The 26,745-nt window shown below is 51.8% G+C and overlaps 1 protein-coding gene across 1 annotated transcript; it reads right to left on the reverse strand.

The window, feature by feature from the left end:
* Positions 1 to 1,291: 1,291 nt before the first annotated feature.
* MYH6 (myosin heavy chain 6) lies at positions 1,292 to 26,110 on the reverse strand. The gene is made up of 38 exons (XM_045841217.1): positions 25,984 to 26,110; positions 25,446 to 25,667; positions 24,087 to 24,230; positions 23,683 to 23,839; positions 23,557 to 23,584; positions 23,193 to 23,304; positions 22,812 to 22,904; positions 22,098 to 22,161; positions 21,738 to 21,836; positions 21,160 to 21,263; positions 20,936 to 21,074; positions 19,285 to 19,553; positions 18,853 to 19,023; positions 17,420 to 17,729; positions 16,681 to 16,751; positions 16,311 to 16,398; positions 16,105 to 16,222; positions 15,838 to 15,961; positions 15,416 to 15,552; positions 13,679 to 13,934; positions 13,301 to 13,543; positions 12,934 to 13,110; positions 12,502 to 12,647; positions 12,163 to 12,253; positions 9,717 to 10,106; positions 9,228 to 9,354; positions 9,020 to 9,138; positions 8,479 to 8,675; positions 7,764 to 7,947; positions 7,436 to 7,601; positions 7,211 to 7,335; positions 5,985 to 6,293; positions 5,530 to 5,733; positions 4,389 to 4,514; positions 4,006 to 4,281; positions 2,548 to 2,643; positions 1,742 to 1,876; positions 1,292 to 1,368 (listed from the first exon to the last, which is right to left on the reverse strand). Exons 2-38 carry the CDS (start codon positions 25,647 to 25,649, stop codon positions 1,345 to 1,347), a joined length of 5,823 nt encoding a protein of 1,940 aa, XP_045697173.1. The 5' UTR covers positions 25,650 to 25,667; positions 25,984 to 26,110; the 3' UTR covers positions 1,292 to 1,344.
* Between the last annotated feature and the right edge of the window lie 635 nt (positions 26,111 to 26,745).

The raw sequence follows: 26,745 nt of genomic DNA on the forward strand, positions 1-26,745 counted from the left end.
CTAGCTCAGCAGCTCATCCAAGCTGGCTTGCTGTCTCCTCTCTCTAATGCTTGTTTGCTCCTGTCCTGAAATGCCTTCCTTCTTCTGGGGTGCTCCTTCCAAATGAAGACCCCAGCCCCTAAGTGCTGCTTGAGCCCTGGGATTCTAGCAGAGGTACTCTTCTCCCCTTGGTGATAACCACAGGTCTCTTGGTCTGATTTCTCTGGTCTCCTGCTTCCCGTTCTCCTAGCCTCGTGTCCTGGTTCCTCACCAGGGCTGGAACTAACATTTCTGTTGATCAATGTGTTCTTCTGGTCTCCACTCATGGTGGTCAGGGCTTTACACACAGACCATTCTGAAGACTGGCGGTTGAGCTTTGAGGGGCAGGGTCAAGGCCTCAGCCTCAGAGGAGGGCTAGCAGGGGCTTAGCCAGGGGGATCCAGGAGATGGGGTGCCAGATGAGGGGATGAGAAGGTGGTCAGGAGAGCCTGGCTGTAAAGCCCAGGCAGGGGCAGGGATTTGTGTGGAGCAGAATGGGGCGAGGACCAGCTCTGTTCCCTGAACAGCAGTGTGACTCAGACCAGACAGTCCCCAGTGAGGTCTCAGAGACAGTGTAAGTGCCATCTGTGGTGTGTACCTGCACGTGCACCTGTGCTCACCTGTGTCTGTGGTAGAGGTCAAAATTAGAGAAGCAGTGCCCAGGTTTGGTCTAGACTGCATGCTGGTTTGGACTCAGTGTCTGCTGGCCCCAGAGCCTCAGGCTGCCCTCCTCCTGAGGAGCTAAGCCAGAGCCCGGGGTAGTCCTTGGCCCCAGCTGACTGTTCCTGGGGCTGACGGGGAGGACTCCTTGTGGGTTACTTCTAAGGGGCTGCTGAGCACAGTGGGATCTGCCCCATCTTTTCATCTGCGTCTGTACCCCCAGCCAGCTCTGCACCTCTCCTGGGGTCAGTGGGAAATCCATGTTGGCGGAAATGGGTGTCCCGGGACACTTTTAACCCCTGTGGCCTCAGAGGTGGGGTAGGTGGAGGGGGGCTTCAGTTTTGGCACCAAGATTCTGTCTCCCAGTGTCTAGAATTGGTTCACCCTTTGGTGCTTCTGTTTTCTCCACTTTTGAAATTTCTCCCTCTCACTCCTGATCCGACTGATTTCGCAGAACTGAGACTCATACTTCTGCTGCCTCAGAAAATACACCTCACTTCTTGGGGCCCCTCTTCCTCCTCTATAGATTGGGAAACCTTGGCTACCACAGGTCACTCACAGGGCAGGGCTGCCCTCCGAGCTCAGGACAGAAATGACGGGGGCTCAGGCAGAGTCTGGTGTTCAGATTTATTATAGGTGAGCAAAAGCGAGGTCCGGAAGGCAGCATCACTCTTCATCGTGCAATTTTTGCTGAGAAAGGAATAAAAAGTGTGAGGGGGCAGCTGGCAAGAGGTAGGATGAATGTGGGGAGAAATCTCTAGGGCTTAAAGGGGCCTAAGGGAGATGCCTTAGAGGGAGAGGTTCAGACCTCAGGAATCTTGGAGTTCCGTTTAAGGGGTCCTTGTGGCTTAGGGTCCCTTAAATGCAACCCTGAGGTACAGGGGTTCTGTAGAGGACCAGTCAGTAAGGGTGCTCTGAGCATGAGGGGGATTCTCACAAATGGGTGCTCTGGGACTCTTGGGTTTGTCCAAATATAGGGTAAGAAGTGCCGACTCGGAGCGGCCCTGGTGTTGGAGGGAAGCTGCTGTGGGGGAAACTAGCCAGGCCTGGGGAAGGGACCCACCTTGGCACCGATGTCCCGGCTCCTGGCCCGCAGCTTGTTGACCTGGGACTCCGCAATGTCCGCCCGCTCCTCCGCCTCATCCAGCTCGTGCTGCACCTTGCGGAACTTGGACAGGTTGGTGTTGGCCTGCTCCTCCTGTGGAGGTTCAGGGGGTGGGAGGGTGAGGTGGGAAGGGGTGGGGGGATGGGGCTCAGTGCTTTCACCTTTTGCCCATGTTCCTGCAACAGCCCTGCCTACTCCTGGCTTGGTACCCTCCTCATACTTGTCCAGCACTCAGAATCCTTCATGGCCATCCACTGCCCAAGATGAATCCCATGCAGCCTGGTCCAGCCCCACTCAAAACCAGCTTCACTGCACCTGTGCCACTGTGAATCTGATACATGCACCCAGCCCTGGGGTTTCCTGTACACCAACACCTCACACCCACACTTTTCTGCCCACCCAGATGTCTTCTTCACTGCACTACGCCTGGGCAGTTTCCTCTTCAGGCTCAATTTCACTGCCACCTTCCAGCCTGTAGCATTGTCTGGCCCCCTGACCCCCATTGGCAGCTACGCTGCCTTCTCTTGGACTTACTGGCATATGAATTGTAAGCAGCTTTTGGGCAAGTTCTGGGTCAAATAAGCACTGCTTCTGTTAACTCAGAGTGCCTGACACACCTCTGAGCACACTGGACATGTATAACTAATGTTTGTGAGTTAAAGTTTATAGCAAACCCATTGTCCAGGCCCCACGCTGGGTGGACACTCATTGGTTTGAACACACAGGAACTGTGTTCATTTGAGTGGACAAAGTAATGAACTCACCGCCTCCTCGGCCTGGCGCTTGTAGGCCTTGACCTTCAGCTGCAGCTTGTCTACCAGGTCCTGTAGCCGGAGCAGGTTCTTCTTGTCCTCTTCCGTCTGGGGGTGGATGGGCAGGAGAAGTCAGTTTGGGGGGAGGAGCAAGTGCAATCATGTTTCCCTCCCTCACCACTCTACTCTTCTCCCCTTGCCTTAGCTGCTCCTTCCTTGAAAGGGCCCGAGTAAAAAGGTGGTGGAAAGAGCTCTCTCTGACACTACTTGTAGGTCAAGGGGCCCAGGTGAAGTCCTCAGTCTGAGATCTAAAAAGCAATGAGAGCTAGCTCTGGCCGAGTAGCTTAGTTGGTTAGAGCATCATCCTAACACACCAAGGTTGTGGATTCAGTTCCCATCAGGGCACATATGAGTCAACCAATGAATGCATAAATAAGTGGAATAACAAATCAATGTTTCTCTTTCTCTCTGTCCCCTTCTTCTTCTCTCTCTCTAAAAATTCATAAATAATTTTTTTTTAAAAAGCAACAAGAACTGCTGCCTTAAAGCTGGAAGTTGAGGGAGGGGCTCAGAACCAAATGGAATTCCATCATCTAATGATATGGAGACATTGGGCTGTTCCAGCTCCAACTGATCAGTCGCACCAGCATGACCGGAAAGGAAGCAGGGGAATACAGAAAGAAGAGGGCGTTACACTTCAGGTCATTCCAGTCTATCATAGCTCAACATTCTGATATGCTGTGCTGGGCCAGACTTTGGCACCAGGATCACTGACTCCAACGTCACCTGATGCTTCCTGTGTTTTCATCATTGTATGTGCCAGGCTGACATTTCCTAGGCTGATATTATGCCCACGGTACATCTGCAGTTCTACATCTGTATCTCCTTCCTGTGTTGTGTGTCTAGTGTTAAATGGACCAATGCCCTTTTCTCTGTCTTTCATTACCAGGTACATTGATCAAGGGCAAAAAGCTATGAGCTTTTGCAGAAAAAGGTGTTAGAATATTTTGAAACCCTCTTTCTCTAACGCCTTCTCTCTATTGTCCCAGAAGTTCCATGCAAGATCTGTCTTTTCCCATCCCTGACTTTTATCCCTAAAGTGCCACACAATGTCCCTCCCGGTCAGGCCTCTGGAAGGTGGAGAGCTCCTTGGACTATTCTGAAGCCTTCATGGTAGACCTTCAGGTTATTAAAAAACCTGAGGGAATTTTGGTTAAAAAGGCTTTCAAAAAGTAGAAGTAGATTCTCTTCCATTCGCAAGAAATATTCATAAACTTAAGCCAAACTGACTCTGAAGTACATGAAAGGAAGTTAATCTAAAGACAGCTTCTTGAGGAAGCAGGAGCCAGGAGGGCTGGGTGGCATTTCCTGGATGGTGATCTGGCATGGGATCTGTGGGGGTCAGGAGGTGGGGCTTGGGCAACACTGCCACTCCCTAAGGCCCCACCCCAGAGCAGCCACCAGCCCCACCTGGTAGGTGAGCTCCTTGATGCGGCGCTCACTCTTCCTCATGCCCTTGATCGACTCTGCGTTGCGCCTCTGCTCGGCCTCCAGCTCGTTCTCCAGCTCCCGCACCCGGGCCTCCAGCTTCTGCAGCTGCTTCTTGCCACCCTTGAGGGCGATCTGCTCAGCCTCGTCCAGCCGGTGCTGCAGGTCCTTAATGGTCTGCTCCATGTTCTTCTTCATGCGCTCCAGGTGGGCGCTGGTGTCCTGCTCCTTCTTCAGCTCCTCCGCCATCATGGCGGCCTGTGGGCAGGAGAGAAGTGAGACGGGGTGTGGCTGAGTCCTCTCACACTCACGGCCCAGCAGGGAGACGCTGGTCTGGAGCAGGTGGGCGGGGTTGTGGCACTTACATCTGTGATGGCTTTCTTGGCCTTCTCCTCGGCGTTCCTGCACTCCTGCACCGCCTCCTCCACTTCAGTCTGAAGCTGTGACAGGTCTGCCTCCATCTTCTTCTTCTGGTTGATGAGGCTGGTGTTCTAGATATGGGCAGAGAAAACTATGGAATGTATACTTTGTCACCTGATTTTGCACCTTTATCCAGAGAGAATTAAAACTGGTCATTTGTTAAAAACATGTCTTGCTGCAGTATATTCCCTGTTTTTCTCCTGCTTTCCATTTTCTTATGAAAATAAGTATGATCTAAATGTTATACCTAAAATTATCAGCACTGAAGAAAGATTTTAAGCAATAAAAGGTTTGCAGTTCTGCTGTTGAGCTCACTAGTAACATGTCTATGCAAGGGCATGAAAATATTTCAAGGAGAACAGGAATAACTTTTTACCAGGACAATGTCCTGGAAATAATTACAGTCCCAGAGAGAAAGCAGGGGGTAAGGAAGAGAGGCCCAGGTGAGCACGTGATACTGTTCCCACACATACCAGATGTGGAACACACTCTGCAGGGCACTGCAGGGAGATGAGCACAAAGCTCATTGCAGAGTGCAGTAGTGTGTACTGGCTGCAGAAGAACAGTGTTCTGTCAAGAATTTGGTTTGCAAGTAGGTGCAGTTGGGCTCCTTTAAATTTCCAAAGTCCCATCTTTTACAGAGCAAGATGGAAGTGGCTTCTAGATCAAGGATATCGAATAACAGCATGTATTCCACCACTCCTAGATTTGTGACCCTGGCAGCCATCACTAATCAATCATGACATGCTGGGGGGGGGGGGTGCTGGGTGGAGGTAGGCAAAGTGAGAAAAAGTGGGGACAACTGAAATAGCATAAACAATAAAATACAATTTAAAAAATCATGACTCTCAGCTTTTAAGTATAGACCCCCTTCTCAGGTAGTGGTTTCATAGTCATGACTAACAAGTGAGGGTTGGTTTAAGAGATAATTTGCTATCTTGGTCAGACATACTCACTCAGAACCTCTGGTTCAGAACATCTGTGTTTCAGGCTCTGCCACTCAGCAGCTTTCTCCATGGTGGCCCCTGACCTCCTCACCTGGGAGTGCAGCAGCTGCACCCACTCGGTGGCCCCTGACCTCCTCACCTGGGAGTGCAGCAGCTGTACCCGCTCGCTGGTCTCAATCAGCTCCTGCTCAGCCAGCTTCCGGGACCTCTCCGTCTGCTCCACCACAGACCTCAGCTCCTCCAGCTCAGCCTGCAGCAGGGTGTTGCGCCGCTCCACAATGGCAATGTTCTCCTTCAGGTCATCGTTGGCCCGCACTGCGTCGTCCAGCTGGATCTGAGTGTCCTGTGAATCAGGAGGTTGGGCATGAGAGAGGCAGCTGACCTCTGGGCCCATCAGAAAGTTGTTACACTGAACTGGATGCCAATGGGGAGCCCACTGTGGTGGCTCAGGAGGAGCCTGTGGGTTGTCTGTGCAATGGCCCTGGAGCAGGAGGGATCTGGAGCGGTGATGGGACACCACCACCCAACTTGGCCACGTGGAGGCCATCTCCTCTCTGGGGAGCTGACTTCCTGCTCCCAACAGTCCCTATGTACCTTCAGCAAGCCCTGGAGGTTCTTGAGTTGCTTCTGGGCCTCAGCAGCCATGCGGTTGGCATGGCTGAGCTGGATCTCCATCTCATTGAGGTCACCCTCCATCTTCTTCTTTATACGCAGGGCCTCATTGCGACTTCGTGTCTCTGCATCCAAGGAGGTCTGCAGTGAGTCCACCATCCGCAGGTGATTGCGCTTGGCCTGCTCCATCTCCTCATCCTTCTCAGCCAACTTCCGCTCCATCTCTGCCTTGATCTGGTTGAACTCCAGCTGGGCCCGAAGGATCTTGCCCTCCTCATGCTCCAGGGAGGCCTGGGAGAGGGGCGAGGGAAAGGGGGTTGAGGCAGAGAGTCAGGGCACGGAGTGGGGTAAAGAGGGAGGTGGATAGGTGTGGGTGGCAACCAGAATTATGGCCTGGAGAGGAGAGCTGGGAAGAGATGGGGAGGTGGGCACTACCTTTTAGGCTACCTGGGTGCTCTGGAGGGAGGAGATGCCAGATGTCCTGGGCTTCCTCTGTCCAGGAAAGTGTTTGGATCTCACAATTGCCAAGACCCCACTGCACTAACACTGTATGGTCCTGCCTCATATAAAATGTCATAGAAAAAGGAGGGAGTTTTATAACCACAAATTCAAAACTTTACCTTTGTTTCCCAGGCTCCTCAGCCTTTAGTGAAAAGAGTTAGAAGACCCAAAACTCAGGGCTATCCCTAAGTTCTTAAAAATGAATAGTAACAATAGATAATATATATCAAGTGCTTAACTGTGTTACCTCATTCATTTTCATAATAATCATGCATAAATCTTATGAGGTATGCACAATTAATTTCATTTTCCAGGTAAGAAAACTGCTGTACAGAGAGGTTAAGGAACTTGCCCAATGACGCAGTGGAGGTCCTGAAGCCAAGTTTCAAACTCAGGTCTGTTTGACTCTAGAGCCCATGCTGCCACCCACCATCTGAGGAGTTATTATGACAGCCAGGCTTAAACTTTATAAACTTCACGGGGAACCAAACCTGATGGCCTATGATTAGGTTGTGATGTTTTCTTTGTGCAGACCTTAGCTTTGGAGGTAGTCACGGGTAGTTGGTAGACAACCTTGAACTAAGAATAAGGAGCTAATAGCTTAGTCTTGGGGTCATGGTGAGGAAGACTTGGCAGTCAGAGACAGTAGGGTTGGAGGGAACAGGAGAGGGTCCAAGGCAGGAGTGCAGGTGGTGCCAGGCCGTCACCTCCGCCTCCTCCAGGGCTGACTGCAGCTCCAGCTTCTCCCCCTCCAGCTGCTTGCGGATCTTCTCCAGCTCATGCACAGTCTTTCCTCCTTCTCCCAGCTGCTCAGTCAGGTCAGAGATCTCCTCTGGGGGTCGGAGGGACAGAAAGCTCAAAGCCTGTGCTCTTCCTGACCCTTATGGGTCTTCTTTGCCCTCTCCCTTCCCCAGCCTCAGGCCTCAGCACACCTTGAAGGTTCTTGTTTTCCCTCTTGAAGGTCTCCAGGTGCTCCAAGGACTCCTCGTAGGCATTCTTGAGCTTGAAGAGCTCAGTGCTGAGGGAGCGAGCCTCCTTCTGTGAGGACTCCAGTTCCGACTGCGACTCCTCATACTTCTGCTTCCATTCAGCCAGGATCTGCGGGGACAGGGTTGGGGCTCAGTGTGCAGTCCTGCCCCACCTCCAGGGGCTGCCCAGGCCCCTCGCCTTCTCCCTGCCTCCAAGGAGGATGTTCCTGGCTTCACACTGATGCAGGTACCCCTGCCCTGCCCCCTGGCTGCAGCCCCCACCAGGACCCACCTTGTCAAAGTTCCTCTGCTTCTTGTCCAGGGCCGCGGCGGCTGCATTGGAGCGCTCCACATCCACCATCAGGTCCTCAATCTCATTTTGCAGCCTGTGTTTGGTCTTCTCCAGTGATGAGCACTTGGCATTGACAGCCTCCACGGCCTCCTCAGCATCCTGCAGCCGCTGGGCCAGCTTCTTCCTGCCAGGTTGGTTGGGTGTGTGTGTGTGATTCCACCCAGGAATAGTAGGGCCTTGAGACCACCCCGTCTCCTGGACTGCCACATGAGGAGGACCCACTCCTTCCCCATAGTCCTTGGGATGATGAGCAGTTCCTTTAGGTCCTTGGACTCCTGCCTTGAGGGAGCTAAACCTAGGGGGTGCCTAAAACAGTCTCCTTCCCACATGCACATCATCTGGGTGGCAGCCTCCACCTGTCCCCATGCCAGGCTGATCGGTGGTAGCTCCTCTGACCAACAAGCTTTTTGCTCGTCTTATACGTGAGCATCAGGTATAACCCGGGCCAAAAGCTCGCCCGTCACAGGAAGTGAGCCAGGGCCAGTCGGGGTTTACTCAGAGTGCAGGATCCATGCACCTCTATTTTCCATCACATTTCTCCCACCCACCTCTCTCTCCTACCCCAAATCCCCTTCCCATTCTCACTTTGCCTGTTTCACCCCATGTTCTCTGGCTCCTTCCATTCTTAGATTCAATGTAGGGGATCAGGACTTACTTGGCTTCCTCCAGCTCCTCTGTCCGCTGGATGGCGTCCGTCTCATACTTGGTCCTCCACTGGGCCACTTCTGAGTTGGCCTTGGACAGGACACGCTGCAGCTCGGCCTTGGCCTCTATCTCCTCCTCATACTGCTCCCTGAGCAGATCACAGTCGTGCCGGGCTGATTGCACTGCATGGGCCAGGGCGTTCTTCGCCTGGGGAGGGGAACACCAGGAGTAGGCTCAGCTCCCAGGCAGCTCCCAAGATTTGTCTTCTGCAAATCATTTTCATATCTATGAATTTCAACTAAGCCCCAACCACATTCAGGGTATGAAATGTCAATGTCCTGGAGTAGCTTCCCAGTTTGTCTACCCCATCCCCTTACAAGTAAGAAACGAGGCATTTGCTGATGCAGGTGTGGCTTAGCCGAAGACTAGAAGAACTTAGACTGGAAGTCTTCCCAATACAGGGGCCTCTCTTTAGCCTCTTTCTGGTGTTCACACTAACTGCCCAAGGGCTGCCATCAAGCCTGTCCTACTGCTTCCTCGCTGGGCCTTACCTTAACCTCCTCTTCCAGCTGCCTCTTGAGGTCTTCCATTTGCTGGGTATAGGAGAGCTTCCCTCGGGTCAGCTGGGAGATCAGCGCCTCCTTTTCTTCCAGTTGCCGGGACAGCTCACCTGGAGATGGGAATGTGGGGTTATATCCACAGAAGAAGGCAAATGATGACCTATCCTGGGCAGGCACAGGGCTGGTTAGGGACACCCACCATTCTCAGTTTGCAGTTTGGCTCTTTGAGTGGTGAAGTCATTGAGGGAGCGTTGGGCCTCTTCCAGTTTCATGCGGTACTCGTTGGCCTGGTCTTCCAATGTCCGAGACATTTTCTCCAGGTTTGCCTTTAGGCAGTAAAGGGACAGGGAATGGTGAATGTGGGAGGGGATGGAGTTGTCAGAGAGTAAGGGCTGGGTGGACCAAAGGAAGGAAGGGAGGGCCAAGATCGGGGGAACACAGAGGGCAGGGGGGTGAAATGGGGTGGTGCTGGAGGGGCACAATCTGAAGGGGGTGCATGAGTTAAAGAAGGGAAGAATGGTGAGGAGATGGAAATGTGAAGGGCGAGGGAGCGATAAGGGAGAGGGAGAGAGAGACCGAGGGGTGATGGAGGGAGTGACAATGACAAGAGAGATGGCAGATAGAGAAAGTAAAAAGGAAGGCACAAGCTGTTGAGAAGAGGGCGAGGAGAAGCTAAGCGTAAGCCCACCTTGGCCTTGATGACCTGCTCCATGTTGGAGGTGACATCGTCCAGCTCCAGCTTGAACTCACTCTTCTCCTTCTCCAGCTTCTGTTTCACACGCTGCAGGTTGTCAATCTGCTCGCTCAGCTCGGCCACACTGTCAGCATGCTTCTTGCGCAGGGCTGCTGCTGTGGCCTCGTGCTGCAGTGTGGCCTCCTCCAGATCCCTTCTCATCTTCTGGAACTCAGCCTCACGCTTCTTGTTCATCTCAATCTGGGCAGATGTGGCCCCACCGGCCTCTTCCAGGCGCTCACTGATCTCCTCCAGCTCCCGGGACAGGTCTGAGCGCAGCTTCTCCACCTTGGCTCTGGCAGTGCGCTCGGCCTCCAGCTCTTCCTCCAGCTCCTCAATGCGTGCCTGGGCCGGGACACTAAGGGCTCAGACCCATTGCCTGGAACTCTCCATCAGAACCCACTCTCCCTGCTCCAGAAGACTCCTGGCTCAAGTACTCAGGCCCTGTAGAGCAATGGTTCTCTAGGGGTCAGGTGGCAATGTCTGCAGACACTTTTGACATGACACTGGGGATGGAGGTTGTTACTAGCATCTAGGGGTCAGAGGACAAGGATGCTGCTAAACAACGTACAATGCAGAGGCCATCAATATGAATTTGGTTGAAGCCTGAACTTCAAGGCACTTCCAAGGGACATCACAAACTCAGTCTGAGAATGTACAGCTTTGAGTTCTGAGAATATGTGTTTGGAAGGAGATCATAAGATCTTGTAAGATCCTGCATCTCATAGATTCTACAGATGCAGTAGAGTCTGCTCTTCTAACCAGAAGGCAGGAAAGCAGATGCTTGCATTTTACAAATATTTGCAACAACATGCTTGACAACAATCAAAAGCTTATGTAGTTTTCCAAGTTGACCACAAAGTCCATTCAACCATATTCCTCACTCTCCAGGTTTTGCTTTACTTATACCAGGGCTGGCCTCCTGTTTTATTGTTCCCTTCCAGGCCAGCTGAGTGCCTTCTTCTGCCTCTACATTATTTTTCTGGCCTTAGCTTTGACTAAATTGGAATAATGTCTCATCTACAATTTTGATCTGTTGTCTAAATAGCCATGAGCAAGGGGGAGGATTGGTGGGGTCCCCTCATCTGTGGTTATGGATTCCATAATGTTTATGGAATGTGCATGGGTAGGTCCTGGGAGCAGGAGAGAGAGGACCACCAGGCCTCTGCTCTCAGGGGGGAGAAATTGGGACTATGTGCAAGAGCTTGAGCAGGAAGAAAAAGGGGCCACAGGCTGTTGCCAAGACCTCATGAGAATAAGAGTACTATTTTTCTGGGTCCATGAGTCAAGGAAGTTGCCTAGATCCATGGTAGAAGAATCTGAGGAAATATAATTTTCTGGCTAAAACCCAGAAGAGGCACCAAAGAAGATGGGAAGACACGTTTTCATTGATGGCAGGTCAGCTCCTGAGCATCCTCCAGAGGAGTGAAATTGTGTTCATGTGTCACTTGCCCCCTGCACCATGAGCTCCAAATGCTGAAGGGGGAGATCAGCTATCTCCACTAGCTGTCATATAACTAGAAAATGAGAGGATAAAGCCCTGCCCCCAGTAGCTGACTGCCTGTTGCCTTCGGGATCACTATGTCTAGAGCAAGCCTCAAAGCTTCTGCAGTTATAAAAAGGAGATGACAGTACCTGCCTTCCTTGTTTCCAGGGTTCTGACAAACACAAGACTAAACACACACTAACATTCAGGGTACATTAAAAAGTAAGGTAGACTGTGGCTGTTAGTTTAATCTCCTCTTGTGGAGGGATGAAAAGGCCATGGGAAGAAAAAAGGACCTGTCCTTGCCAGTTGGCTGGCTGACTTCTAATTGATAGAATGGTTTCACACACACTTTTTCCTCTGGTCCTCTGTAAGCCAGGGGTTATTAGTCCCATCTGACAGATGGTAGGAGACTCTGAGACTCTGAGGCTCTGAGGGGAAGTGACTTGCTTAAAGTTGTAGGAGTTCACCCCATGTCATGGGTATTCTACGGGGATTTAGCCTGAGTTAGTGGTGGGGGTCAGGACCTAGAAAGAGTATAAACAGAGCAGCCTATAGAAGGTGCTCCATGAAGGCACTTCTCACTCTCACGCGGGGCTAGAGGAGTATCGAATGCTAGCATTTGTCCCACAGCAGAAAACCCATGAAGCAGAGCATAGCCCAGAAAGAGAACCCCTTTTGGTAGGTATGATTCCCCCTCTCCCCACCTCCACATGCTAAATAATCTTGCTTCAGTAAGACATTATTGTTCTAATGGGAGAAGGCTAGTGTTTCCAAGTGCCAATAAGTTGGAACTGGTGGGACCTTTGGGGTGGCCAGGAATTGTAGATACTGTCTACAGCCCTAAGCAGCTCCTGAGGCCACAGCTGCCTCAGGGCCTCTGAGTACCCCTTGTCTGCACTGGGAAGAACTTACCTGGTTTTCCTTCAGTTTCTTCTGCAGCTGAAGGGCCAGTGCCTGTTCATCCTCAATCTTACTATTCTGCTGATTAATTTCAAACTCTTTCCTGGAGGAGAAGCAGGTGGTAGGTGGTCTTTCTTTCTCTGTGCCAATTTTCTTCTCTTGCCTCAATAGGCCAGCACCAGCACCCCCTCTCCCACCCAGGCCAGGAGGATGAAGGAAGGAGGGCTGTGACTGACATCTTATTCCCATTGTGCTCAAAGCAGTCATGGACAGTGGGGGTGCAGCACTCTATGCTCTAACTCTCCGGCCAGACACCTCCATTAGCCCCTCCTGGCCACTGTAGGCTCTTACTTCTTGAGCTTTTCTTCCAGTTGCTGCTTGTCATTCTCCAGGTCCATGATGCTCTCCTGGGTCATCTTCAGGTCACCCTCCAACTTCCTCTTTGCTCGCTCCAGGTCCATGCGCACTTTCTTCTCCTGCTCCAGAGATCCTTCCAGCTGGTGGAGAGAAGAAAACAAACAAGGTATAGATAACCTGAAGTCTACATTGCATGCTTGTCTGGCCCCCTCCAAACTCAAAGTTCAGGGGATTGGAAGTCAAAGCCAGCAGAGAAATCCCTGCAAGCACAAAAGAATCAGAGACCCAGACTAGGGAGGAACTACAGAGAACAAAAGGCCCCAGTAGCCATAGACGTTATTTCTAGGGATCAGGAACTCACTGGCCATCGGTGTGGCCTGCAAAATCCTGACCTGAGAGAGATGAAACATGCTTCAAATTACTCACATCGTCCACCTGCTGCTCCAGCTTGACCTTAGACTTGGTCAGGGTGTTGACCTTATCCTCTTCGGCCTGGAGGTCATCCAGGGCCTGCTGGTGGGCCTCTTGCAGAGCTTTCTTCTCCTTGGTCAGCTTGGCAATGATCTCATCCAGCCCAGCCATCTCCTCTGTCAGGTTCTTCACCTGTCAACCAAGAACCCCATCCCCTTTTAGGGTCAAAGGTCACCAGCCTGGAGACATCTATGGAGATCTCCAATGCCAAGGACAACACTGCTATCAGGATCCCCTGAGAGGCTTGGCATTTGTTAAGGTCAGTGTGGTCTTTGAATCCTGAGGAGACCCAGGCTGAAACCAGAGAGAGAGCTTCCCTCACCTTGTTCTCTGTTGCGTGCTTCTCTTTCTCCACCTTGGCCAGTGTCAGCTCCAGGTCATCAATGTCCTTCTTGAGCTCAGAGCACTCATCTTCCAGTTTGCGCTTCTTGGCAGTGAGTTCAGCATTCATCTCCTCCTCGTCCTCCAGCCTCTCGGTCATCTCCTTCACCTTGGCCTCCAGCTGGATCTTGTTCTTGATCAGCTGGTCACAGCGTTCCTCTGCATCATTGAGGTTGTCTTGTTCCTGGAAGAAGGGCACAGAGAAGAGAGCTGGTGATTAAAGACAGTAGAGTTTCAGGGTCTTAGTCCCTGGTGATGAGATGGGCTGTAATCTAGGGGAGAGGAGAAGAGAATTGTAGAGATAATTATGTGGTCTTACCGCCTGCACTTGGAGCTGTAGGTCATTCTTCTCCTGCAGCAGAGACACCATCTTCTCCTCCAGCTCCTTCCGGCGAGCCTCTGACTTCTCCAGGGCCTCTTTGATACGATCAAACTCTTCCTTCATGTTGGCCATCTCCTTCTCTGTCTCTGCACTCTTCAGCAGGGGCTTGATCTTGAAGTACAGCTTCATCCAGGGCCAGTTCTTGACTCCCATGAAGGCACGAATGTTCCACTGGATTACCAGCAAAGCATCCCTGGCAAGGAAGTATGGAGGAAGGGAGGGGCACTATGAAAGAGCCCTTCCCAATCATGGAGCCAAGTTCACTTGTCTTCCAGCCCATCTAAGCAAGTTTGTAGACATCTGTGGGCAGGAACTCTGTCTTGTAGCCTTGATAAATACCACCACCCCAACACTGGCACACTGGACATGGAGTTGCTCAATAAACATTTATTAACTGATCATTTAAACAAAAGGGCCCTGGCTGGTGTGGCTTAGTGGATTGAGCACCAGCCTGCAAACTGAAAGGTCACCTTCAGTTCCTAGTTAGGGCAAATGCCTGGGTTTTTGGCCAGGTCCCGAGTTGGGGGCATGCCAGAGGCAACCCTACATTGATGTTTCTCTCACACATTCTCTCCCTCTCTTTCTCCCTGCCTTCCCCTCTCTCTGAGAATAAGTAAATAAAAAAAAAAATAAACAAAAGGGCAGATTACATCTTCCCTACTGGGGCCTTAGTAATAACGAAGTCTACCATTTACAAAGTGTTTACCAAGTACAGTGTTTGTACTCTTATTAGAGTCTCAAGCATGTTAAAATACTTGAGATTTTATTTTACATATAAGGATATCTATGTTATATAAGTTATTAAGCATGAAACAAAATGACTTTCCATGAACCTACTGTCCAGACGAGAACTAGAACATTGCCAGCGGTGACTCTGCCCATGTACTTCTTCCCTTCCCCTTTCCTGGTCCCCCCACCTGAGGCAGCTACTATCTTGAATCTTGTGGTTTTCTTTTCCTAGCTTTTTTAAAAAGACTTTAACCATATGTGTATGTATCTTTAAATAATATGCCACTATTTTTATTATTTCTGAGCTTTATGAAAATTGTATCACACTGTACGTATCCTTTTATGACTCGTTTTTGCTTACTGAACAATATGCTTTTAAGGTTCAAATATACTGCACCATATAGTTGTAGTTCCCTCTTTTTCTTTGATGTGTAATGTTCTACCAGATGACTATACTATTTACCCACTTCCCTGTAGATGGAAAATAGATTTGTTTCCAGATTTTTGCAATCTTTAGCAATGCTGCTATGAAGATTCCTTTGTTGCCTTGTGTTGTACACCTGCAGGAGTTTCTCTGTGGGCATGTACTCAGGAGTGGAATTGAAAGGTATGCAACTGTTCATCTTTAAAAGATGATAAATTGTTTTTCAAAGAGGTTGCACTAAATTACACATGTGTAAGTGATGAATAACACTTCTTGATTTTTTTGGTAAATCTAGTGTGTTTAAGTGGTATCTTATCAAGATATTAACTGGCATTTCTCAATGAAAAAAACTTTTTTTAAGAATTCAAAATGAGAGCCAGAGTGGTTAAACCATTTGCCCAGGCCAGCTGGTAAGTGATAGAGCCAGGATTTGAACTCAGGTCTTCTGACCCATGCCAGTTGACACTATTTGTCTGCCTCTTAAATCTCTGGGAGCACATCTCCCTTCCCTCATGCCTCACCTGCGCTCCACAATTTTCTTGAACTCAATGCGCATGAGCAGGCCCCGGGACTGGGCCTGGATGCGGGTGATGATGCGGCTCAGCCTCTCATCTCGCATCTCTTCTAGCAGCCCCAGCAGCCCCGCCTTGAAGAACACCTGTGGCAAGGGGGAGAACCAAGGGCACCACAGCCTCAGAGAAGGGTATCTAGGATGAAGGAAGAGGGTGGGAGACCCAGGCTGAGCTCCCAGGGGACCCATCACCTGCTCATCCTACACCTGGGAGTGAAGTGTGAAAGACAAGACAGAAAGGAAGCCTGGCTTCCAGCCTTTGGGTTGACACAGGGAGCCAGGAATCAGGGGTCTGTCTTCCAAACTCCCAGCTGCTCCACTCATGATGGCTGCACACCTTGCAATTCCACCCCCATGGAGCTCTAGACTCACCTTGGTGTGGCCGAACTTGTACTGGTTGTGGTCAATGTCCAGGGAGCCCAGCAGCTTCTCTGCTCCTTTTCTGCTGTCGATAAACTGCCCTTCAGGGATGGCTGATGGGTTTAGGATACGGTACCTGGGAAGGAGGTGCCCGGAGTCACCCATGGCTGCACTGATCCACTCTGCCCACAGAATCTGGGGCCACCTGCAGACTCCCCTCCTCACCAAGGCTGCCTGGGCTTCCCCTGTCCCCTGAGCCCTGGGGCATCCCGTACCCACCTCTGCCGGAAGTCCCCATAGAGGATGCGGTTGGGGAAGCCTTTTCTGCAGATGCGAATGCCCTCTAGCACTCCATTGCAGCGCAGCTGGTGCATGACCAGGGGGTTGTCCATCACCCCTGCAGCAGTGGGGAGGAGGGAGGGGTCAGCCCCAGTGTAAATGATGTCAAGTGTCCTCCCTAGACTAGACCCTTCCTCATGCCTCACCTGGAGCCTTCCGTTCATTGGGGATGATGCAGCGCACAAAGTGAGGGTGGGTGGTCTTCAGGTTGGCCATCAACTTGTTCAGGTTCTCCTGGGGGTGGGTGAGAGAGAGGAGTCAGGAGCCACAGAGACCATGCCTTTTGTCCCTGAACCGTGAGCCCCAGACAGCCTGTCACCAGAACCCACAAAGGGTAAGGAGTTGACACAAAATTTATGATGTGAGTTGAAGCTTGTGTAGAATTAACATGCCACAAATGGCCATGCAGCTCAGATTTCTTCCCCTACAACCCCAAAATCAGAGCATCAGTTTAGGGAGGTGCACCAAAGGATCTGGGCTGGGCCTGCCCACCACAGGTGTCTGGTTTCTTCTTACCCGGTGGAGGGCTGACACTGTCTGAAAAGATGAGCCTTTTTTCTTGCCTCCTTTGCCTTTACCACCGCTATCTGATAATAAGAAGGAATGATGAACAAGAGCTTTAAACAGATGAGCCCTCAGGCAGGGTCGGGGCTCTGCCCTTACTAGCGTGTGACTTCTTATTTCCAAGTCTCAGTTTTTCTATGAGGAGGGTAGTAACTATCTCTAAAGGTCTGAAGAAGATTAGATAAGATCAGCATGTAAGCCAGTGCTTGCCACCTAGCAGCAGGTGATGAAATAGTATCAGCTCTCTTCTCCCACCCTCTTCTAACCCCACACTTCATGCTTACATCTTTCACTTTATATTTTTCTTCTTGTATTTCATCCTCCTCATTTCAGACCACACCCTTCCTCTTCTTTCCCTGACCTGGAGGCTCATTCATTCAGTGATCCTCTCAAAGTTTACCGAAACCTCTTGCGGGCACACTCTAATGCTGGGCCTGGTACAGTGGTATATGTGCTACCCTCACTGACCTCCAGGTGCTCAGTCTTGATATGAGACACGACATATACACTGATATCCACAACATAAAGTAGAACAAGGCACTTTCACAGAAGGGGTACAGATGGATCTGGCCTCCACCCCATGGCTTACAGGCTCCCTCCTGCCTCTAGAGTCTGAGTTTTGAAGCAGTGGGTCCCTGACCACTTGCACCTTCAGAAGTGCTCTGGCCCAGTGCAGAGACTGCCCTCTTACCAGAATCAGCAGAAGCATATGAGGAGAAGAGTGTGGCCAAGAGCTTGAGGGACGACTTCTGGTACAGGCCCACTACTGTCTCATTGAGTGGGTCTTTGTTCTTCTCCAGCCAGCCTATGATGTTGTAGTCCACAGTGCCAGCATAGTGGACCAGGGAGAAGTGAGCTTCCTGCTTCCCCTTGACATTGCGTGGCTTCTGGAAGTTGTTGGACTTGCCCAGGTGGTTGTCATATAGCTTGGACTTGAAGGTCATGTCGGTGGCCTTGGGGAACATGCATTCTTCTTCCAGGATGGACATGATGCCCATGGGCTGAGAGTAGGGTGGGAGGTAGAGAGAGCATCAATGAGCACAAAACAGGTTTCCAGAGTCCCACACCCTGACAGAGTATGAGCCCAGTATAACTGGCAAGCCACAGAGAGCCTGCTGGTGTCTCTTGGCCTTATATAGTAAGCTGGTATTCTTGGAATTAACCTAACTCAATTATATTCAAATCTGGCCTATATAACCTCTTTCTGCCCCAGAGTACCCAGTGAAGAGCCATACACTCCTAATCACCCTGCGAGGCCCCCAAGGCATCCCAGCAAAACCTTTCCTTCCTGGGCAGCCCCTGTCCCAGAGCCCAGTGAAGGCAGGGACAGTTGTATGTCCGAGACACCAGGCTGCAGGGCTGGCCAGACTCCTGTCTACACAACAGGTAACAATTCTTCAAGGGATGATTAGCGGGATCCAGGTTCTGCACAGTATCCTGCTCTTCAGAAAGCATGGCGGTTCTTGACTTTTCTTGGGGCAAGGATCTTATTGAAAAATTGAGGAAGCAAGGACTGCCTCCCCAGAAAAATGCATGTATTCCATACAATTATAGGGATTTTGAGGCCTCTGGAAGACCAGTGCCCTAGATTACCACCCAAAGCCTATGGGGAGCTCTCCTGAAGGACAGTGGCTGGGCTGGATGAGAGTCAGTCCCTCTGGATTCTGGTCCTTAGCAAAGCTCAAGAACACTCTGAGGGCAAGTCAGCAATGGGAGCTTCCCACAAGCTTCATCCTTGTCTCCTGAGTATGTAGATAAGAGGGGCTGAACACAAGTTTATTCTAAGTGAACAGGAAAAGGATGGAAAGTCAACATTTCTAGTTTCAGCCCAGGATCTGTCCATGAATGGTGCTTCTCATGGCATGTCAGAGGGGCCAGGAGTCCTCTCCTACACTACATCCCCTTCTTAAGACCCTGAGATGTGACCACTGTGAGGACAAGTTCCCAGGAACAGAGGGAGGGTCTTGGTCTGTCTGTGCCTGAAATTCCATGGTGGGTGAAAGCTGGGCCTGGAGAGGGGATTGGGATTTTAGAGACTCTGGTTTCTTGGCTGTAGAAGGAATGGGCCTGTCATTTTGTCTGGATGGCGAGGGAAGGAAACAGGCAATGGGGCTGAGGCAGCACCTTCTCGATGAGGTCGATGCAGGCCTGCAGGTCCATGCCGAAGTCGATAAACTCCCACTCGATGCCCTCCTTCTTATACTCCTCCTGCTCCAGCACGAACATGTGGTGGTTGAAGAACTGCTGCAGCTTCTCGTTGGTGAAGTTGATGCAGAGCTGCTCAAAGCTGTTGAACTGCAGGGGGAATGAGGGTGGAGCCAGGTCAGGTAGGCAGGTGTCTGAGTGGCCAGTGGGCTCAGCTCAGGGCTGTGTCCAGCCCCGTGAAGTGTGTGGCTGGTCTTCTTCCCTGTCAGAGTTGGGAGGGAATGCGCCCAAAGGCAGGATGGTGACTGCCTCCATCACTGCTGAAGCCCACTGCCTTCCTGGCACTGGCTGATGGCCATCCTGTTACATGTGCCAATGAGTGCATTATTGTTCTCCCTACTCCCCACTCACATCGAAGATCTCGAAGCCAGCAATGTCCAGGACACCAATGAAGTACTGGCGTGGCTGCTTGGTCTCCAGGGTGGCGTTGATTCGTGTGACCATCCAGTTGAACATCTTTTCATACACTGCCTTGGCCAGAGCCCCAATGGAGTAGTACACTTGCTGCACGTTCTGCCCCTTGGTGACGTACTCGTTGCCCACTTTCACCCGAGGGTGGCACAGCCCCTTGAGCAGGTCAGCTGAGTTCAGTCCCATGAGGTAGGCAGACTTGTCGGCATCTGGTGGAGAAGGAAAGGAGTAAGTGAATGCTTTCAACAGACTCTTCTTCCCTGCCTAGGGCCAGAACCTTTCTGAAGCATCATGTCCCGCTCATTAAGTAGCTGCAATAGAGGCCTAGAAGGGCACAAGGCTTGCTGTGGTCACACCAGCAGCATGTGTCTGAGTCAGCCTGAAGCCCAGGCCCCTTCATTCACCCAGGGCCTCCCACAACACAGCAGCTCCTCTTGCTCCATCTTTATGTCTGCTGGATGTCTCTGGTCTAGGCTCTTCACTAGCACTGCTGTTAGCATGTTTCTGAGCTCTCTGTATACCCTCGTCTCTCCAGGACAGGGATGGGAGATACACTCTGCTCCCTTCCTCCTTTGTTCCATCTCAGGACTGGCCCAGGATTGGGTACACTCTACTCAATCCACATTTTGACCAACTTGACTGGCTGGGAAATTAAGTTCCGAATGGCATGTCAAACAGCTTCCTTGCTTCCAACTCCCAGCTCTCCAGATGTGCCTTCCAATGTACCTTCCCTATTTAGAGGATATTTATTTGTTTTAATTTCAAGCATTTTGTGATCATTGGTGACATGGCTATCATGACACTTGGGCTTGCATTTTGGTCTGGACAGACACAGAGAATGGCTCCTCAAAGGTAGGTCAAGAGGAATGTCTCAGGTGTTTGTCTATCAGTGTTCACACCTTCATATCTCTTTCTGAAAGAATCCTTGCAACTGCCCCAGAGGGAGCTGGGAAGGACTGTCCTCTGTTTCACTGAAGAAGAAACTGAGGGCCAGAGAGTGGGTGACACACCGATGCTGTGAGCTGTGGCCTGACCTCTGGCCTGCTGCCTCCTAAACAACATGACAGAACCTGCGAGGGGCACCCTTGTGTACATACTGCATCAATGATGTGGACGTGCGAAGCTCAGGGTCTGTGTTTTCCTGGGCTTTGGTGAGATTTGGGCACAAGAGGAAAAATTTTCAACACACTTCTGGTCAGTGCTGCTGGTGTTGAGAACTTGGGATGGTGGGGGGCCTCCCTTCTTACTGTCTGCCCACCTCTCCCACGTCCCTGTCCCTTCTCAGCCCTCACCATACCCATCTACCCCATGAGCCTCAGTCCTTTCTGGGGACAGTGGGTAGGCTGGCACAGAGCCTGGGCACAGAGCTGAACAGGGAGGGGGCGGGGCAGATCCTACCCCTTTGGAAAGGCATCTCCCTCTGACTACCTGCTTCTCAGACTTCTGGTTTCCTCCCACTTTCTCTATTGTCAACTTCACTCCTTAAGAATTGTTAGAAAGTACTACTTTTGGGTGCAGTGTGGGAGACCCTGCTCTGAGAGGACTGTTTCCTCTCGATGGGTGAATACCCAGCACCAGAGGCCCCTCAAACCTTCGGTGCCGTCAGGCTCTGCCTGCTCCTCCCGCTGCTTCTGCTTGAACTTCATGTTTCCATAGTGCATGATGGCACCTGTGAGCTTGTAGACACAGGATTTCTCCTCCCCAGTGAAGCCCAGCACATCAAAGGCATTCTGGATAGAGTGAGAGAGGCAAACAGGCGGTTGGAGTCGGTGGCCCAGGGGCCCTGTGAAGCCCTCACACCACCTCCTCACTCACATCTGTGGCCATGAGCTCCTCGGAGTCGTCAATGGAGGCCACGGACACCTCTCCCTGAGATATGAAGGCGTAGTCGTAGGGGTTGGTTGTGACCAGCAGCATTTCTGTCCAGGCCAGGGGCAGGGGAGGAGACAAGGGGATTGGAGAGGGTGGCGGGGGGGGGGGGCAGGCAGAGAGGGGTTGAGAGATGGAAGGAGAGGACCAAGAGCAGATAGAGAGGAAGAGAGTCAGCAAGGACCCTGGAGAGACTCCAAAAGAAATGAAAAGGTAGGTGGGAGGGGCAGGTGACCTGGGGAGGAAGGACAGTTGAGGAGATGGCATCTATGAGTAGGAGAAGCAAACAAAGAGGAGTGGGAGAAAGCTAACAAATAAGAGGAGAAAACTACGAAAAGGAAAGGGTAGGAAGGGAGGCAAGAGGAGATGCAGGAAGACCCAAAGTGGAGCAGAAAGAGAAAGCCACTGAGCAGATGGAGGGAGTGGGGAGGCAAGTGGGGCAGCAGGACAGGGCAAGGAGGTGGAGGGCTCCTGCCTTGTCTGGGGACAGCAGTGGGGCAGCAGGGGCATGGGACCAGGCTCACCCAGCAGCTCTGGCTTCTTGTTGGACAGGATCTGGTAGAAGATGTGGTAGTTCCTCTCAGCCTTGAGCTGGAAGATCACCCGGGATTTCTCTAGGAGATCTGGAGTGAGCAGAGGAGAAGGTGGGTGAGGAAGGGGAGAGAGTTGATCCAGCAAAAGGGTGGAGGTTAGGCTCCTACAGCAAGATGGAGAGAGTCAGGGGAAAACCACAGCTTGAGGAACAAAGGACTAAACTAAAGCCAAGAGTCAGATGTAGAGAAAGACAGAAGATGGAGGGGAAATGATGAAATAGGGCCACCCACAGGGCAAAGAGGCAGTGGTGGAGGACCCTGAGTGGTGGGCAGGGCTGTCTGCATACTCACAGGTCTCTATGTCGGCAGAAGCCAGCTTTCCAGTGGCTCCAAAGTGGATTCTGATGAATTTCCCCTGGGGGCAGATGGGACAGAGAGTGAGGGAACTGGCCAGAAGAGACAGAGTAAGGATCTTAGACCTCAACGCAACTCAGAATGCCCCAGAAATGTCGATGACTGACATAGGGTCCTAGTTTAGGATCAGTAAAACAGGGAGAGGATGCCCATACCCATATCCATCCAGAAACAATGGCACAGGAATTAGAACAGAGAGAATGCCTCCTGTTTGTACTTTTGACTTGACCTCATGTAATCCTCTCAGTGACTATTAGGACCTGTTCCACAGATGGAGGGACTAGAGCTGACAGATGTGGGACTTGCTGGGCAAGTGTGCAGCTGGGGAATTGGCTCCAATGCCTGTGCTCTCTTCCCATTCTAATGTGGAAGAGCTCTGGAAACAGACATAAGGGAAATCTAGAATGCAACCAAATCCACTCCTTTTCTTGGCTAAGAAACAGTTGTGGTGACTCTGGTCTGTCTTCTTGAGTTCCCAGAGCCAAGCTGAGTCAGGAGGGTTGTGTGGTGGTGTACACACACACTTGTTGATAATCCAAAGCCAAACACAGGACAATCAATCAGCTGGGTGTGGTTAGTACTAGTAAAACAGCTCCTCCTTTTTTGGTTAAGGTCAGATGAAACCAGTTGGCAGTGGTCAAGGGCACTCACAAATCGGGAGGAGTTGTCATTCCGGACGGTCTTGGCGTTGCCAAAGGCCTCCAGGGCAGGGTTGGCCTGGATGATCTGGTCCTCCAGGGTGCCCTGCAGAGGGAGCAGAACCTTGGGAGTTCATCTTCTGTCTACCTTTGGGCGCTGATGGTGAGGGCAGGGGGCTTCTCTGGGAAATGGGAATGGGGCTGGGTGGGTTCCTGAGGAGGTTGCAGCTCCAAAGGGCCATATTTGGACCTCAGAGTGTGTGACTTTTGCCAGGAAGGTCTTAAGCACTGGGCTCAGTGCTGCTGCCACCACCGTCCCCCAGGTCAGGGCTAAGGGACACCAGGGTCAGTCTGCTGCAGACCCCTTCTGCTGAGCCTCTGGCCCATCCCGCACCTTGTTTGCATTGGGATTGTCCTTCTTGCCACGGTCACCTATGGCTGCGATGCTGGCAAAATACTGGATGACACGTTTTGTGTTCACAGTCTTCCCTGCCCCGGATTCTCCGCTGGAGGCAACAGGGACTCATCAGAATCTAGGATTCCCACTGCTCTTCACTTGGGGCTGAACACTGTCCCATCCTCCACCAGGAGAATTTGCCCCCTTCTGTGCAGCACCATACCTGCGCAGCCCCTCTGAGAACTCAGTGTCTCACAGTCCTTGCAATCACAACCTTAAACATTTCCTCCACCCACCCTGACTCTCAAGAATCAGCCTGGGTTCACCCAAGCCCCTCTGTGGACAGATGGAGCTCACTCACGTAATGAGGATGGACTGGTTCTCCCGATCTGGAAGAGAAAAGAGGGCAGGCAGTGGGGTTAGGGCTGAGGGCCTAGGCTCATGGCTGTGGGGCTGAGGGGGCAGAGGTCAGGGCCACAGGGCTCACCCGTCAGCATGTACTGATAGGCATTGTCAGAGATGGAGAAGATGTGGGGCGGCGCCTCGCTCCTCTTCTTGCCCCGGTAGGCAGCCACCACCTCAGCGTTGTACACCGGCAGCCACTTGTAGGGATTGACAGTGACACAGAAGAGGCCTGAATAGGTCTGGAGCAGAAGACAGGCAGGCATGAGAGGCTGGGAGGGAGAACCCCGGATGGGCAGTGGTGACAGGCAGGAGAGTCCCTAGTCACCCCAGCTGGCTCTTCTCTTGTTGCAGCTGACCAGGGACAGGAAGGGGGAGGGGGGTGGGTCCCTTGGGAGAGTTTTGACCTTCTCGCCTTCAGAATGTTGCCCTGGCCTACTTAGGTCTTGATCCAGGATGGGCTCCCTGCCATGTGCAGAACGCACTCACGTAAATCATCCAGGCGGCATAGCGCTCCTTGAGGTTGAAGAGCACAGCAGGCTCATGCAGAAAAGTCAGCATGGCCATGTCCTCGATCTTGTCGAACTTGGGCGGATTCTGCTGCAACACAAGGTCCTCCTTCACGGTCACTGTCTAGGGAGGGAGCATGGGCAGTAGGACAGGATGAGTATACCTTCTAGTCTGTGATCACCAGCCTCTCCCACTTACCTCCTCCCAGAACACAGGCCACTACCTCGCCTCGCTCCCCCAGCTCTTCTCCAACTAGTACCCAGGTCCTACTTCAGAACTTCCTAGAAAATTTGCCTACCCACTCACTATCTCTCCCACTCTAAGGACAGTCCTAGAGTCCCTGCATCTTGTTAATACCCTAGACCCTGTGAGCCTGAGTATTGCTTTTCAGTCGCTGCTTCAAGCATCTAGGGGCAGACTTGGAGGGCCACCAGCTCTGCCATCTGCGCACATAACCTTACCATGACTCCTGGGGGCAGTGCTTGAGGCAAGCCTTCACCTCTACTGGAAAAATGTCTCACACATCTACCCTGTTTCCCTAAAGACCACCGTCACTGGTTTTATTGGTGCCAGTCAGTTTGCCATGCCCTGGCATCATTAGATCCTGTGGGCAGGTATTATAGCATTTGTTACAGTGGAGGACACTGTGGCTTAGATGAAATGATTTCCTGGCACAGTGGCTAGTTCGTGGCAGAGCTGGGGTAAGAGTCAAAACCCCCAGTGGGCTGTGACCACAGTTCCACACCTCCATGGGATGCAATGTTCAGTAAGTGTGTCTGTGAGGCATATGACTCTGAGCTGCTGCTGGTGACCAGTGCCAATTCTTAGATGGTGTGAGAGACCAGGGACTGGGGACTTCTGAGAGCAAGTCACCAGCCTCAAGACTGACCATTCAGCTTAGGAGTTCCTGCTCTTTGTGTTCATCTGGGTCTATGAGTTTGCTCTTGGTTTGGGTGAGGAGAATTAGGGGGAGCTTGTTCATGGAGGAACTGAGGCACAGAGAAGCTGGAAACAAATCTGAGAAGGGAACTTCATGAGATGTTGTGACTATGCCCTCTATTAATAAGATCCCTCTGAGGAGAAAACCAGCAGAGGTTTCCAGAATCCTCTCTGGCAAGGAGTGTGCAATGCTGGGATGGTGCTCTGTCATACCTGCGCAGGTCCACCTGAGAAGATCAGAGTTCTCACTCAGATACAGGGCTCCTCAAGGGAGCATGTCCTGCCACCCTGCTGGCTTTGGCTCTTCTCCAGGACCCTGCAGCTCCCACCGCAAGTGGCTCCACCCTGCACCTCCCCAAAACCTTTCCTCTCCTTCCCCTGGCCCTGTGCTTCACACACCTTGCCGTTCTCGGTTTCCGCAGTGACCTTGCCCCCTTCTCGGGATGTAATTTTGGCCTTGACATACTCTTCCTTGTCATCAGGCACGAAGCACTCAGTGCGGATGTCAAAGGGCCGTGTCTGGGCCTCCAGACGCTCCTTCTCTGACTTGCGGAGGTACTGGGCCGCCTCCCCAAATTCGGCCATCTGGGCATCGTCACTCATCTTGTTGCTCCTCTGTGACTGAGATAGGAGGGCCCAGGCCTTAGTAGGTGGCACTGCTCTCTGTACCCCACTCCCAGCCCCACCTTCTCATCACCACCTGGGTCCTATCGCTTTTCCAGCCCCTCCCTTGAGAAGCTCTCAGTCCAGTCCTCCTTGCTCAAGTTCTGTTCCCTTGCCCTCTAAAGTGACACTGAAGAAGAATCTCTGTGAGGGGTCTGCAGGGGGTGGAACTGGCTGCAGTCTGCCAAGGAGGGGTGCTGAGCTGCTCCAAGGACAGACAGTGAGTCCCTGTTCTAGCAACCTGGTTTCCAGGAGAAAATTGAGTGGTTCTCACCTGGTTACCACTTCACAAAGAATTCTGGAGTCTGGACCGTGGGTGGAGCCACAGAGGTGCAGGCAGGCAGAGAGAAGAGACAAAGAGGATGAGGAACCATGGCAGCGGCCCGCCGGGGAGAAGTGAGCAGTCGGATGTGGAATCAGAGTCGGGGACAGAGAGAAGCAAGAGATTAGAACACACAACCAAGAAGGAAGAACAAGGGGGAGAGACAAAGAAGTATGATGAGTATTGACAAAGATGAAGAAGCAAAATAAAACCAGACAAAGAGAGGAAAGCCATTAGAGGAGGGAGAACAATGGAGACAGTGTTGGGAGGACACAGAAAGCAGATGACAGTTGCCAGAAAGAAAGGCAGATGGGAGAAGAAAAGAGGTTTCTGATTTTCCCATTGAAACGTCTCTGTCAGTGGGAACTTCCCAGGGCTGGAGAAAGGCAGTTCTAGCAGCACCCTGGGGCCTCCAACCGACCTGCACCCCACTCTCCCGTGAAGGCAGAGTCTCTCAAGTTAGGAGCTCTAGGGATGGGCCACAGAGCCCCCACCCAACCCCCCCTCTTACCTGGGTCAAAGGAGCATCTGTCTGTCCTTGCAGCCTGCTCCTTTTATATCCTGCTGCCCCCACCCCCTGCCTAAATTTGGAGTCCTTCCGGAGGGACCCTCCCTCCCACCTCTCTCCTCTTCTAGCTCCTCCTCCCTCTATCCCTTGGCTCTGGAGGTGAGAGAAGGACAACTGGGCTTCCAGATTTGCCCATGAAAGGTCTG

The sequence above is a fragment of the Phyllostomus hastatus genome, unplaced genomic scaffold, assembly GCF_019186645.2.
Source record: "Phyllostomus hastatus isolate PE091 unplaced genomic scaffold, TTU_PhHast_1.1 phas_contig_348, whole genome shotgun sequence".
Taxonomy (NCBI): domain Eukaryota; kingdom Metazoa; phylum Chordata; class Mammalia; order Chiroptera; family Phyllostomidae; genus Phyllostomus; species Phyllostomus hastatus.